Source organism: Squalius cephalus (assembly GCF_949319135.1).
Source record: "Squalius cephalus genome assembly, chromosome: 1".
NCBI lineage: Eukaryota > Metazoa > Chordata > Actinopteri > Cypriniformes > Leuciscidae > Squalius > Squalius cephalus.
The window spans coordinates 39,191,547-39,204,459 of NC_137122.1; the positions used below are offsets into that span (position 1 = coordinate 39,191,547).

Sequence of the window (12,913 nt, forward strand, 5' to 3'; positions counted from 1 at the left end):
GGGATTAGTTTAGGAAAACTCAAAGCTAAATCTGAGGCCTGTCAGATTACAGATAGAAACCCATGAAGACAGGCACATACAGACACTAAAACGAGTTGTTTGCAGGGAAACCATCACACATTTTTAAAACCACAGAGGGTAAGTACAGGAATATGAATGCATCTCTAAACATTATACTGTTTTAGATATACTCTTCATGTAAATGATCTTTACATATGTCGTATGTTGGTTGATTATTATTAAGAATGCCTGTAGACGTGGAGAAGATTATTCAGTTTATCAAACAAGGTGACCAGGACAATGTTCAAATCCATCTGGATGATTACAACGCTCAGGTAAATACAATTTGCTGACATGCAGATATGTAATTAAATTTAATAAGATTAATTCTGTGCTCAGTATGATCATCGCTGTGCTGGCAGAAAAAAAAAAAAAAACTGTGTTAGAATCTTCTACTACTTCTACAACACTCAGATATTAGCAGTTTCCATGACAACAGAACTGGGGTAAACCTGAAGGGTGTTTCTCATTACTTATCCAGTCACTTTACAATTTCTGTGATGTAGCGAAGTTTTAATGTGTCTCCGTTTGCAGAGCCTTTAAATCCTATTGTCTCTCTTAATAATCTGTCTGTTTTTCACATAGTACTCGCAATGTTTCTTTTTTGATGTGGAAGAAAGGGAGAAAAGAAAGGTAAATTCTAAAGTCTTTCCTTGTTTATCCGTCTGCCCTCAATCTGAGGACACGCATTGCTTGGATTAACACAGCTAATAATGTAAATCTCACTCATCCACCTTCACTTATCTGTATCCCTCACTTCACCCTCATCTCATTCTTTCAGTGCATATATGATACTCACAAACATGTTTTTTAATCATGTTTTTTCACTTTTTGCCCAATGCTCCTGTGTGGATGAACTGAGAACAGCAAAGAGAGCTGGATGAGGTAAATCTTTCACATGACATAAAGAAAAAGAGCAGGTATTTGCTAGTAGATAAATAAAGAAGGGAGTGAGATGTCTGTGGGGAAGAAAAATGAGAGAGGTGGATAATCTGAAACTAATATACTCGCCGTCTATCTCACCCTGGGGCACCTGTACATGCCGGCTCCCAGAATGTCGGTGTCGGAAGGGCCTGTTCACTCTTTTGAGATAATTATTTTGCTGTTACTGAGGACCAATTATTGTGCCGTGTGTCAAAAAGATAATTTATTGGAACTCATACACTCACAAAAGCCATTTACCTCTGTTCATCATGCCTGTGCTCACAAAATAAAGCTTTTATAATCTCTCCTCTGTGTTCATGGATTCTAACCAAAGCTTTTATTAGTCTTCAATGAACTGTTGTTGATACCTTAAGAAGCAGGCCGGTGTTTCAAATCTGAATCTTGAGCTTGAAGGGCAGTCATTGACTTTATTCTTCCCCTGTCACCTCTCAGTTCTTGCAAAAGCTTGCTTTTTTCTGTTTGTCTAACTCCACTTTCTCTTGTAAATGTACTTGTGTTTGTTCTTCTCTACTCAGTTCCGTAGGAATAAAGTGAGAGAGTATGTTCCAGACTCGGACTCCGATTTTGACTTTGATGAGAATGAGGATCCAGATCTTGTTCTGCGGAGGGTGAGTCAAACACAACTTCTTTCAAACAATATGGCCAAAAGTAAATGAACAACCCAGAATCACATCTATGGGTGCGTCTCAATCAGCTCCCATAGCTTCCTAGGTCGTGAATCAGTACATCAACATGAATTCAGACACTGGTAAGGACAGTAAGGACTCTGGCTCACTCACTACACATTGGGACATGATGACTCTGTTTCCGGCGATGTGACAATGTCCTCATTGTACAACATCACTACTGGTATTTATGAACAACAGCAGAGCTGATAGCTTTCTGACATCATTTTTAATGTTATTTAAATACATTATGATAAATATTTTGCTTGTTCAATTCATGCAACGTAAATAAATAATGTTTGCTGGATTATGTTAATTACCTGTCATGTATGTTTAGGCTGAAATATAATTAAATAATTGTTTGTATTTAAAAAAAAACATCAATCACATGCGAGTTGGCCCATATGATTTATGTTTTGCTCTTCAGAAGTTCCGTTAAGGGAACATAGTGAGCATCGTTTCAAGGTGCATTGTGGAACTTTTTAGGGAGTGAATGTTTCAGTGCACTGGTAGGATTGTACAATTGAGACAGCCTTTAAATGGCCGTCACCCTGATCAGTGCCCTACTGAACTAGGGAGCTGATTGAGACACCCTATTTTTTCAAGTTCATTTTCAGAATTGGATTTTCATTTAGAATTTAAATAAAGATGGTCACACCTCACAGGAAGTTACGTAATTTTTTTAATTGTACTAGAAAAAAATCTATGTTCTGTCATTCTATAATCTATTTATAAACCTTCCAACCTTTTTTAAAAAGGTTTTCTCAAAGACGTTCAAAATATAAAACAAAGTGTAATTAAGAAAACATTTCTTAAAACTTTTGTTTTAACTATCTTTTCTAGTTAAAAATTACATGAATTTCAGTTCCTTACATTGTTTCTTGTCCATAAAGCAGGAGTCTTCAAGCTTTTTCATGCCAAAGGGCCGTGAAGAGAAAGATAGAGCACGGACTAGGCCTACCCGTTAAATTTTGTGTAATATTAAGTGCTGCATTTTAAACCTGGACTATAAAAACAAACGAATAGTGCCATATTAAAGGGGTCCTATTATGCTTTTTCACTTTTTCAACTTTAGTGTGTAATGTAGCTTTTTGAGCATAAAAAAAATCTGCAAGGTGACAAAGCTCAAAGTCCACTGCAAAGGGAGATATTTATTTAACAGAATTCCCATTCTACAACTAACGGCTCGTTTGGAGTCGGACTACAACGCACTTTTTCCGGATGTTATGAAGTCTTAACTTCGAAATTGACGCCATCGTAATTCTGAGTAGGGCTCGCAGTTATGAAGGGGCGTGACATTTCCCCGAAGACGGCTAAGCGCTGCCAATCACAACACACTTGGCCAGCTAACCAATCACAGCACATTTCGTATTTTCGGAAGGAGGGGCTTAATCGAAAACGGCGCGACTTCGTAATGGGGCATAATAGGACCCCTTAAGTCATTACAATTATCATTATTGATTTACAGTCTTACTAAACATATTTTTAGCTGAATTTTAGTTTTTTTTACTTTAATTATGTTTGAAGTTTACTTAAAAAAAAGTATTGGCCTTGGTTTAATTAGGGTATTTGAGTAGCGTTTATAAACATGACTTAGAAAAAAAACATTACTGGTGTGCATCTTGAGACCAAGCAATGGCACTGACATATTTTAAGATATGCCAGCGCAAATTGCTTTCAGTTAAAACAGCTCAAACATGCATTTTAGTCTGGGACTAGGTTTAAGCCTTGTCTCTGAAACAGGGGGTATATAACTTAAACCTTTCAACCATTCTCTTTTCGGTCTCCTCCAGAGGCTTGCTGCTGCTCTGATTTTGTTTATTCGCATGCGGCTGCAGCCGGGCGTTTTGAGGGTGTCTTTGCGAACTCTGCGAATCATCTCACGGGACCGAAAGGCCTTGGCACCCTTGATCACAGACTATGCCATTCTAACTCTCGCTCGACTCGGGGGCATCTCCACCCTGCCTACCTGGCCCGAAGAAGAGGCTGCTCAGTGGGGCTCCTCCCACAGTGACATCACTCCTGAGAACGAGACGGAGACACGCCCAGAAAATAATGACAGCAATTCCCAAAGCCCAACATGTTACAGTGAGACAGATGATTCAGTCTTTGCCTCCGCAGCCTGTGCTGAGTCTTCGGCCAGTGAAGGATGTTTGCAATTCAATCCTGTGAATTTAACATCTAACTGTAATACTGAAGCACAAAACGACCACCATGAAGAAAGCATAAGGAAAGATGGGGTCTGTGGGGTGTTGATGAGAGGAAAGAGGGATGCCAGAGGTGAAAAGGATGAGGAGGGGCATGATGATGGAGAGATCTGGAGGAAAGAGGCAATAAAGGCTCTGTGCAATGTCATCTACAACAGCACGATAGCACAAGAGAGAGCCAGCACCCTGAAGTATAGCTCAAATTTAAGATGTTACATTTTTTTGTCATGTACAGTAACATCAAATAATTCAATATTGTTAGCGAAAACTCACTCTGTCAAATTAATTCTATTGTGCTTTGTTTTCTTCATCAGGTTGCTCCGCGGCCTGTCAGATAGACTTAAGGAGGGTATACATTCCTCATCACCTCCAAGTGGTCAATTTTATGAACTGCGGTTTCTCTTTCTCTTGACTGCTTTACGGCCTGAACTTAGGATAGAGCTCCGCCAGGTAACACTCAGTGATACGGATATTGAATATGGAATGGATATTATTGGTGATACATAGGTGTTCAAACTTTTTCAGGCCAATGGCCCCTTGGTGGAGAGGAGCAAGGACTCACTGTTAAATTTTGTATAAAATTCATGAATCCTTCATTTTTTTATCACAGTTGCTTTGGTACATTTCTCAAATCACTACTGAAATTCTCATAACTACTTTTGAACAAATTGCCAATGCTTTGGTAAATTCATGCAATTGATTATGAATTGCCTTGCTGCTTCCTAATTGATCAATTCATTATTATTTCCTTCATTAGTGAAATTCTAAATTCACCTCCGCAATTCATCAATTCAGGACGCATTTACAAAATAAAGTCTAATAGAAATGTATTGAAAACATGCTTGACAGTTTATGACAACTAGTCAACCATTTTGCATTTAATGACTTATGCAAGGCACTAATTACCTAGATGTTTTGAGGAGTATGACAATTCAACAGAGAAATAATAGGCCTACATTTTGATCAACATGACATAAAGAGTTGATAATGTAGGAAACAGCAGACAGTTGTACGTTATCAATTGCATGAATGTACCGAAGCATTTGCAATTTGTATAAAAGAATGAGAAATTGCTTTTATGATGTGCACAATTGACAAGATGATGTGGAGGTTGAACAAGTAGTTTTGAGAATTTCAGTTGTGATCTGAGAAAAGCACCAAAGCAACTGAGATAAACTATAAGACTTATTGGAGCCCCTGCAGAATCACTGTAGACGCCCTAAGAGTCACAGACCACATAAAAGAAAGTGTTACGAGAACACAAACTGCCTTTTTAATTTGAGTTTCATATCTCATTAGCTCATTCTGTGCCTTCTCTTCCTGTCAGGAGCGCGGCGTGTCCATGCTGACTGCAGCTCTGGAGCAGTGTTTAGAAGTGTGCTGGGGTGAAACGCATGAGGTGCTGACTGACCTGACAGCACCCCCTGTGTGTAAGGAGGTTTCACAACGTGCCCTTGAGATTCTGAAGATCCTATTCAACATTACCTATAATGTGCACAGACTGGAAGTAGACGAGGTAAATGCTGTTTTCTTTGGTATTTTTTTGCCACTAATTACCACATCTGGGTCATTTCAATTTTTTAACTCTATATTTTACTTTATTATTTACACAATGGCCAGAAAAATACAGGATTATTAACAAGATTGGCATAAAAAACTAAGTCAATGGGATTGGGAGTTAGTTCAGCAGTTTTATTTTCTATAATTTTGATATTACTGTTTCTCGAACATACAGATTCTGTAATTTTATCAAAGAGGATGGAATGAGACAAACCAACTAATGGCACAAAACTTCACATGATTCATCAAATCCAGTGCTAATACTCAATGATTGGCTGCATCTGAAATCACATACTTCCCTACTATATAGTAGGCAAAAAAAAGTATGTGACAAAAGAAGTATGTCCAAATTCATAGTACTCATATAGGCAAAAAAGTACCTGGATGACCTTCGATTTCCTGCGAGATTCTGAAGTGTGCATACGGTGGATTAATACATCCAGATTACATTCATTCTACACACGTTCATACTATATAGCACTTACTTTTTTAGAGGTTGTGAAGTAATTACTTATTCAAAACAAGTACCTACTCAAGAGAGTATATGATTTCGGACACACCCCTTAAAATTATGTCACTTTCGGTAGGATGATCACACTAAAATTTTTTAAAAAATGTAAATTACATGGCACGTGGGGTGGGGTGTGGGGGACAAGATAAAAATAAGATATTCCGAATTTGTGACCATGATTTAACTAGATTAAAATGAGGGAATGAATTAGTACAATGTGGCATTGATTTGTCTAACATAAGGGATGCATTAGTAAGTTGCTTTAACTAAAATAAGAGAACAAATGAATACAACATGGCCAATAATTATTGTCATAAAAACAAATTATTAATTTGTGGCCACAATATCTATTGTATTTCTGCATGCCATGAATGGGGCTTCACAGGGAAGAGGATGTTAAGAACACAGGAATGTTTTATATATTTGAAAAATGAAAGAAAAACAGAACTAATATGATTTTCATCTTAAAAGATTGAAAGTTATTTTCTCCAACCTAATAAGACATATATGACGAGGGCATGAAAATGTACACCATAACAGGATGGCCCATCTGTTAAGGAATTTATTTTACAGTCAACATTTTGGGTTCTTCTTCTCTGGCCACAGGAGGCTGCAGCTTTGTATCGTCACCTAGCTGCAGTCCTGCGTCACTGTCTGCTCGTGAACTGTGAGGGAGAGGAAAGAAAAGAGGAGCTGCAAGGGTGAGAGTGAGAATCAAACCAGTGTGATAAGGTCTTGAGAGGTCTCATCCTATTGATCTCTATAACTCTTTTGTGCTGAATGTCCACAGACACACAGTAAACGTGCTCTCAGTGCTCCCTCTGCAATGCCTGGATGTTCTGCTATCCGTTCGCCTATCAGAAGGTTCAAAGGAGTCCAGCGGAGTCAACATGGACTGTGTCCACACTTTGCTGCTCTTTATGGAGAAGAGACTGGACAGAGTGAGAAAGAGCACTCTGAACTGTATAGGGTTCCTGTAGATGAAAAACATGGCACTTGTAATGCCAAGGTTAGGGATTTCCAGTGAATGCATAGACTGGGGTTTAGTTTCCAAAACATGCCAAATATCCATGTTAAAGGGATAGCTCACCCAAAAATTCAAATTATTGCCATTATTTACTCACCCTCATGTCATTCCAAACCAATGACTTTTTCTTATGTGGAACATAAAGGAAGATATTTTGAGGAATCCTTTTTTGTCCATACATTGAAATCCCTTTAACATTACAGAGGTTTATCTGGAGATAAAACAGTTTTCATTTGTACAATTTATTGTATGATAATTGTTACATCTTCAAATGTGAATTATACAGGGCCATAAGGAAAAGTTGACTCCAGTCTTAAACCTGTTGACGGAGAGCAGCAAAGCACACAGGGAAACTAGGCACTATCTCAGACAGCAGGTACAAAACTCTTTTTAAAAACATTTTCACCATTTCAGTGTTAAGTATTACATTTAGAGAACTTTATAAACATGATACATTAAGGTTGGCACAACATACACTTCTCATTTTCATGGCCATGTACCAGTAGCCTGATCCTGTGCTATTTTTGTGCAGATCCTGCCTCCCCTGAGAGACGTTGAGCTGAGGCCTGAACAGGGGAGCACACTGAGAAGCAGACTAGTGCGACTAATGACCCATGTCGACACTGATATCAAACAATGTGCAGCTGAGCTTCTTTTTGTGCTCTGCAAAGAAAATGGTAAATACATGCATCTTCTGAACCATGTAAAGTGCATTGACATCTTTACTTGATATATACCATACTGAATGATTATTATATTCATGCATCATGGTATGAACATGCTATTATATGGAGCACTGCGGTGGTGCCATATTTTAGGCCAACACAGAGGTTAGCATCGCCGTGTCTTCCCTGCAGAACCTGATTTCACCAAGTGCAACATGTTAATGGATCAACATTCCAATCAACCAACCAGATTTGAGGGACAAGTTTGCACTTTATATCAAGTTTAGGCTTACAACCAGCGTTAGGTGCTTCTACATCAGTGTTATTCACCTATATTCTTCCTCTAATTAGGGATAACTTATGGGTAGGGTTTAGGGGTAGGGATATTTTCTGACAGAAATATGTTGACCCAGGAACAAGTCTAACTCGGCAAAATCAGGACGTCCCTGCATGGTTCCCTCAAGAAGAAGCCAATTGGATTTTTTCCCATTGGCTTTTGGGCCCTGTTTACACCTATTAAGATGTGTTTTGGTCGATCAGATCACAAGTGGACGACGCTAAATACAGGTGTAAACGGGTCTAACATGGTTTGAGATTGTCCACTTTCCACCTCTACCATCCGGTCGCATTCGATTGCTTTCGTAGTGTAGACACTCATGTGGTCAAATGTGTTCGAACAGCCACAAAAGACCACCTACTCTCTGCCTACTGATATATAATATATATATAATAGAATATATAATAGAATAAACATTATGGGAAGTGCGCTAGCCAGACAGGATTTCAACTTTGTTGGCTGAAGACCCAAGTTTGGTTTGAAGACGAAAATGTACCAAGTACAATGTTCTCTCACATTCCTGATGATTGAGTTTATATTGTCCATTAGATCAAAAGATCTGAAAAAAAAACCATACATTTACCCACCCATAGACCCTCCCCTCGAAGAATTCAGGACTGAAGTGATTGAAAGTGGTCAAAAGAGACGGATTAAAACACATGTAAACAGGAAAGTGTCTCCCTCGTCCACTTGTGATCTGATCAACAAAAACGCATCTTAATACCAGGTGTAAACCAGGCCTTGGATTATTGAAGAAAATCAGTACTGTGACAAAACAAAAGTTTGATTCTTACACTTTTTGTTCATCATGATAATCTTCACAAATGAACACAACTTTTAAAAAGAGCTTGCGTTAACCACAGACCTTATTTCAGGCATTTAACCAAAAACCCATTGACTTCGGGACGATGGAACTGGAAGTGATAAAATGCGAACTTGATTTCCATGTTTTGGCTTACAAAATTATTTGGAAAATTCCAATCAGAAGTGAGCATCCCTATGCCTTACTCACTCCGAAGGGCAGAACATGACCATAAATGATTAAATTACTTCCTTGAAGTGACCATGGCTTGTTCCCTTCACTTGAAAGGCCCCTTCATGAAGGGATTCAGTTGTTCACTTTCGTTTGGAACGCCCCTATAAATGGCGTCCCCTTCCCGAAGTGCCCTTCAAGGGTGCAAAAACACCATTTGGAATTCGCCCAACTGCACACCTTTCTGTGACATATAAACAATATGATATTCATGATCTCTTTCTCTCTCAGTGAGCAGGTTTGTGAAGTACACTGGTTACGGAAATGCAGCGGGGCTGCTGGCAACGCGGGGTCTTTTGAACGGCCACGGCCCTTCTCCTCAACAGCAGTACTCCAGTGACTCTGACTCAGACACAGAGGAGTACAGACAGGCCAAGGACAGGATTAACCCTGTGACGGGACGGGTGGAGGAGGAACAGCCTGATCCAATGGAAGGGATGACTGAAGAAGAGAAAGAGGCAGAGGCGCTCAAACTCATAAATATATTCAACAGGCTGTCACGGTATGATTCATTCCTTCATATAAAATCATCTCTGATTTTCTTTTCAAAACGGTGTAGTGGATAGGTAGTCTGATTAAAATATATAGCGCCCTTATAGTGCACAGTTGTTGTTGTTTTTTTACTCCATCATCATTTGTGTCCTCTACCACACCCGTTCAGGGACAGGATCATTCAGCCAGTGGGAGTGACCACGGACGGCAAACTGGCGCCGCTGTGTGGCCAGACGAGGCACTGCGCTGTGCAGGAGGAGGACGAGGACGAGGAAGAGGAAGAGGAGGAAGATGACAGTGAGACAGAACAATAATGGAGCTGATGATTAATGAGAGACAGGTGCAAGATATTTTATACTAATGACTAAAAATAGGGATAAAATAATAGTGCAACTATAAATTCAATAACAGTTATAAGTTATTTGTTCATTTAATATGTCGTAATAGCAAATGATTTTGAGAAAGAAAACATAAAGCTCTGTATGATGTGTAAAGAGAAGAATAAGGGAGAGACAACATTTTTTTTTTTTACATTTTAATGTGCACAAAATAGCGGAGAATATCATTTCTATGTAATGACTCTTGTGAGTCACGATATGCGCTAGAAAGAGTGAAATAGGAAGCTATTAGGCAAAGGAGAAAGAAAGAGACAGAGAGAGAGAGAGACAGGCATCACACCAAAGACAGATAAACACTCCTGGAAAATGCTGCTGGTGTTGCCATGGTTATGTTACCATGGTAACAACAGGAAATGCAGTTCCACGGATTCTTTTTTTCCTTGCGCTCGAGCAGGAGTTGAATGTTTACCTTGAAGAGAAGCGCCGAGGCTGGATCTAACGCTCTTTATGCTGAATAAAAAAATGATGTCAAATCCTCAGAGAAATGTTTTCATTTACAGAATTAGTCAGCACTTGAATCTTTGAATCGAATTATTTAGAGCAGGTTGTCTGGCTCTACTACTTAATTTCCAATATATTTCCCCATCTCATTCCTACCCGTGTAAAACGCAAAATACCAGCTCATATGTCAGGAACAAAAAATATGCAAATTAATTAAATAGATAAAAAATTCCAAAGCAGTCTGGTGTGAAAATGCGTCATTTTCATAAAGTCATTGTTCTTTTCTTTTATTTGCGTTTGTCAAATACAGGAGGATTCATGTACAGATGAGGGACAGGTAGAGAGAAAGACCGAAGCAACTGTACAGTATTTACAGGAGAGAAAAATAAGCAAACCTCCAAAATAACAATAATAATAACAATTATAATTATCATAGTAAACAACCAACAGATAAAAAACAAACAGTAAACACAGACGTTTTGCACACTTTAAAATCTATTACATCCCTCTGCACCGTCATGTTTTCTTTGAGAAAACGAACAAATACACCTTTTTCCTCATTTTCTTTTAAAGAACAAACAGAAAGAACACGTGTTTTTATTTTAAATACATTTTTCTTTTGCTCTATTTTTTTTTACCAAAAAAAAAAAAAAAGAAAAAGAAGAAAAAAAAGGAACTACACATTGCTTTGTCCCCACTCTTTTGTCCACGTCCTGTCCGCCTTGTCCTTCATCTTAGGGGACAGGAAGAACAGGGGGGTTATGGGTGGCCCATTTCATGTACACCCTCATAAAACATGAGCATTATTATTCAAAATAATAACAGCAAACTGTCCCAGCTTTGGGAGGTAACCATGTATAAATGTCCATGTATAAATAATACAAATCATAATTGTTCATAATACATATTTATATATAAGAGTATGCATGGAACATAGCATTCAAAGCTCACCTCTGCCAAAACACTGCTGACCAGTGAGGTTTTCAACCCTGTTCCCTTTGGCACTATCTTTATTCGTCTCTGTGCAGACAACTGTCTTTACACACTCTCGCTCTTTTTTTGTTTTCATACCGTCTCCCTGTGGCTCCCGTCGCAGGGAGCTGACACATAATGAAAGAGAGGAATGAAAGCTTCTTTACAAAAACATTTTTATGGTAAAATGCAACGGCTTAAACCGTCACTGGCTCTTACGCATCCTGCAAAGGAAAATCTCATTTTCCTGCAACATGGCGGTGCACCGGTTTCATTTGAGTGAGAGGAGTTTCTCCTCTCTCCAAATAGGACGCACTTGAAACGTCGATAGCTGAATCTTAAGCCTTGTTGCTGAGCCTCAGCAGTTCAATGAAGGAATTGAACAGAGTCTCTAGCCAGCCCTGGTTGGCCATGCACTGCTGAACCACCTCCTCCTGACCTGGATCCTCCTCAGCTGCCTGTTCTATACTGTCCGTCTGAAGAGGGAGAACGAGAGAAGAGGGTTCTTACGAGCTAATACACGGATACAGCGATGCATTTCTCATATAAGCTCATATTTCCTCATACCTCCTTTTTACAGTGCAGAAAGGTGTGATATTTGTAGTGATGGAGAGAGTGATAGAGACTGTACATTCGACAAGTCTCTGTCGGCAGTTTCAGGTCCTGACAAGGAGATAGACATGGGGTTACAAGCAAAGAAAGAGAACTCTGAGACTTCATGAAAGATCCATTATTGAAATGCAGTGGCTCCAAAAAGGTTACAGTTCACCAAAGAATGAGCTTTACTTTGTTGTTGACTTGACTGTCTTTCATCCATGCAAAAAAAAAATGAAAAAATATTTTTGTCCATTAAATGAAAGTGTTGTTTTGGACACCATTGACCTTAATTGGACGAAAACAGTTAAAACATTCTTCAAAACATCTTCTCTTGTGTTTCACAAAAGGTTTGCAACGATATGAGGGTAAGAAAATGATTTGAATGAACTGTCCCTTTAAGCCACATTGACATATAGAAAACAAAAAGCAATTGGCATCTACAAACAAATGATGCCATTTTTGCTATGACATTTAATCAAATGGCTCTCGGGTGATTTTAGTGGAGGTATGACTTCCCTCAGGATTTACACAGGTGTCATAGCAATGCATCACATTAATGGACACAATCATTAAAAAAAAGAATTTCTTAAAAGGCAAGCTTGTATTGTTGTGTAGTAAATCGGACGTTTCATCATGATACGATCTGAAATTGATTCTATTAGCCAGCGATACGATATCTGCCGTTTTTTCAAAACATGTTGCAAGTAACTGATCAATATATTTAAAAAAAATATATTTTACCAACCACTGTATGCAAAATACAATAATATTTGATGACCGCTTGCTATTTATAATAGTCAAACAAGTTTTAAAGTACATTTGATAGATTTATAAAAAATATGTATATATTTTTTTTCGCATTGCATAGTAATTTGACTGATGCCTCAATCCATATCATCGGTACACCCCTATAATGCAACCACATTTTTATATATTTTTAAATGGCTGAAGTGCCTATATACTTCTTGGGGTCGCTTACTCAACAGCTTTATAATGTAAGTGA

The 12,913-nt window shown here is 38.5% G+C and overlaps 2 protein-coding genes across 7 annotated transcripts in view; one reads left to right on the forward strand and one right to left on the reverse strand.

The window, feature by feature from the left end:
- Nucleotides 1–10,980, forward strand: LOC307168337 (chaperone Ric-8A). 5 transcript variants are annotated; one of them, XM_079888189.1, is made up of 14 exons: nucleotides 1–138; nucleotides 245–335; nucleotides 646–693; nucleotides 928–945; nucleotides 1,521–1,613; nucleotides 3,464–4,068; nucleotides 4,192–4,327; nucleotides 5,205–5,393; nucleotides 6,555–6,649; nucleotides 6,739–6,889; nucleotides 7,262–7,351; nucleotides 7,508–7,652; nucleotides 9,242–9,512; nucleotides 9,672–10,980. In XM_079888189.1, exons 2-14 carry the CDS (start codon nucleotides 246–248, stop codon nucleotides 9,814–9,816), a joined length of 2,076 nt encoding a protein of 691 aa, XP_079744315.1. In that variant the 5' UTR covers nucleotides 1–138; nucleotide 245; the 3' UTR covers nucleotides 9,817–10,980. The 5 variants fall into 5 exon arrangements, with proteins under 5 accessions (XP_079744315.1, XP_079744318.1, XP_079744314.1 ...); XM_079888192.1 differs by having other exon boundaries at nucleotides 44–138; nucleotides 646–775; XM_079888188.1 differs by having other exon boundaries at nucleotides 44–138; nucleotides 3,464–4,327.
- prr12b (proline rich 12b) overlaps nucleotides 10,969–12,913 on the reverse strand; it is a 22,337-nt gene continuing 20,392 nt past the window's right edge. Inside the window, exons 15-17 of one of the 2 annotated variants that reach the window (XR_013822921.1) lie at nucleotides 11,881–11,976; nucleotides 11,293–11,789; nucleotides 10,969–11,074 (exon numbers count right to left, since the gene is read on the reverse strand). Coding sequence is in view for 1 of the 2 variants with exons in the window: in XM_079888153.1 (XP_079744279.1) it covers nucleotides 11,652–11,789; nucleotides 11,881–11,976 (234 nt within the window). In the remaining variant the exon portion in view is untranslated. Of the gene's footprint in view, nucleotides 11,790–11,880; nucleotides 11,977–12,913 lie in introns of both variants that reach the window. The other variant, XM_079888153.1, reaches the window with a different exon arrangement.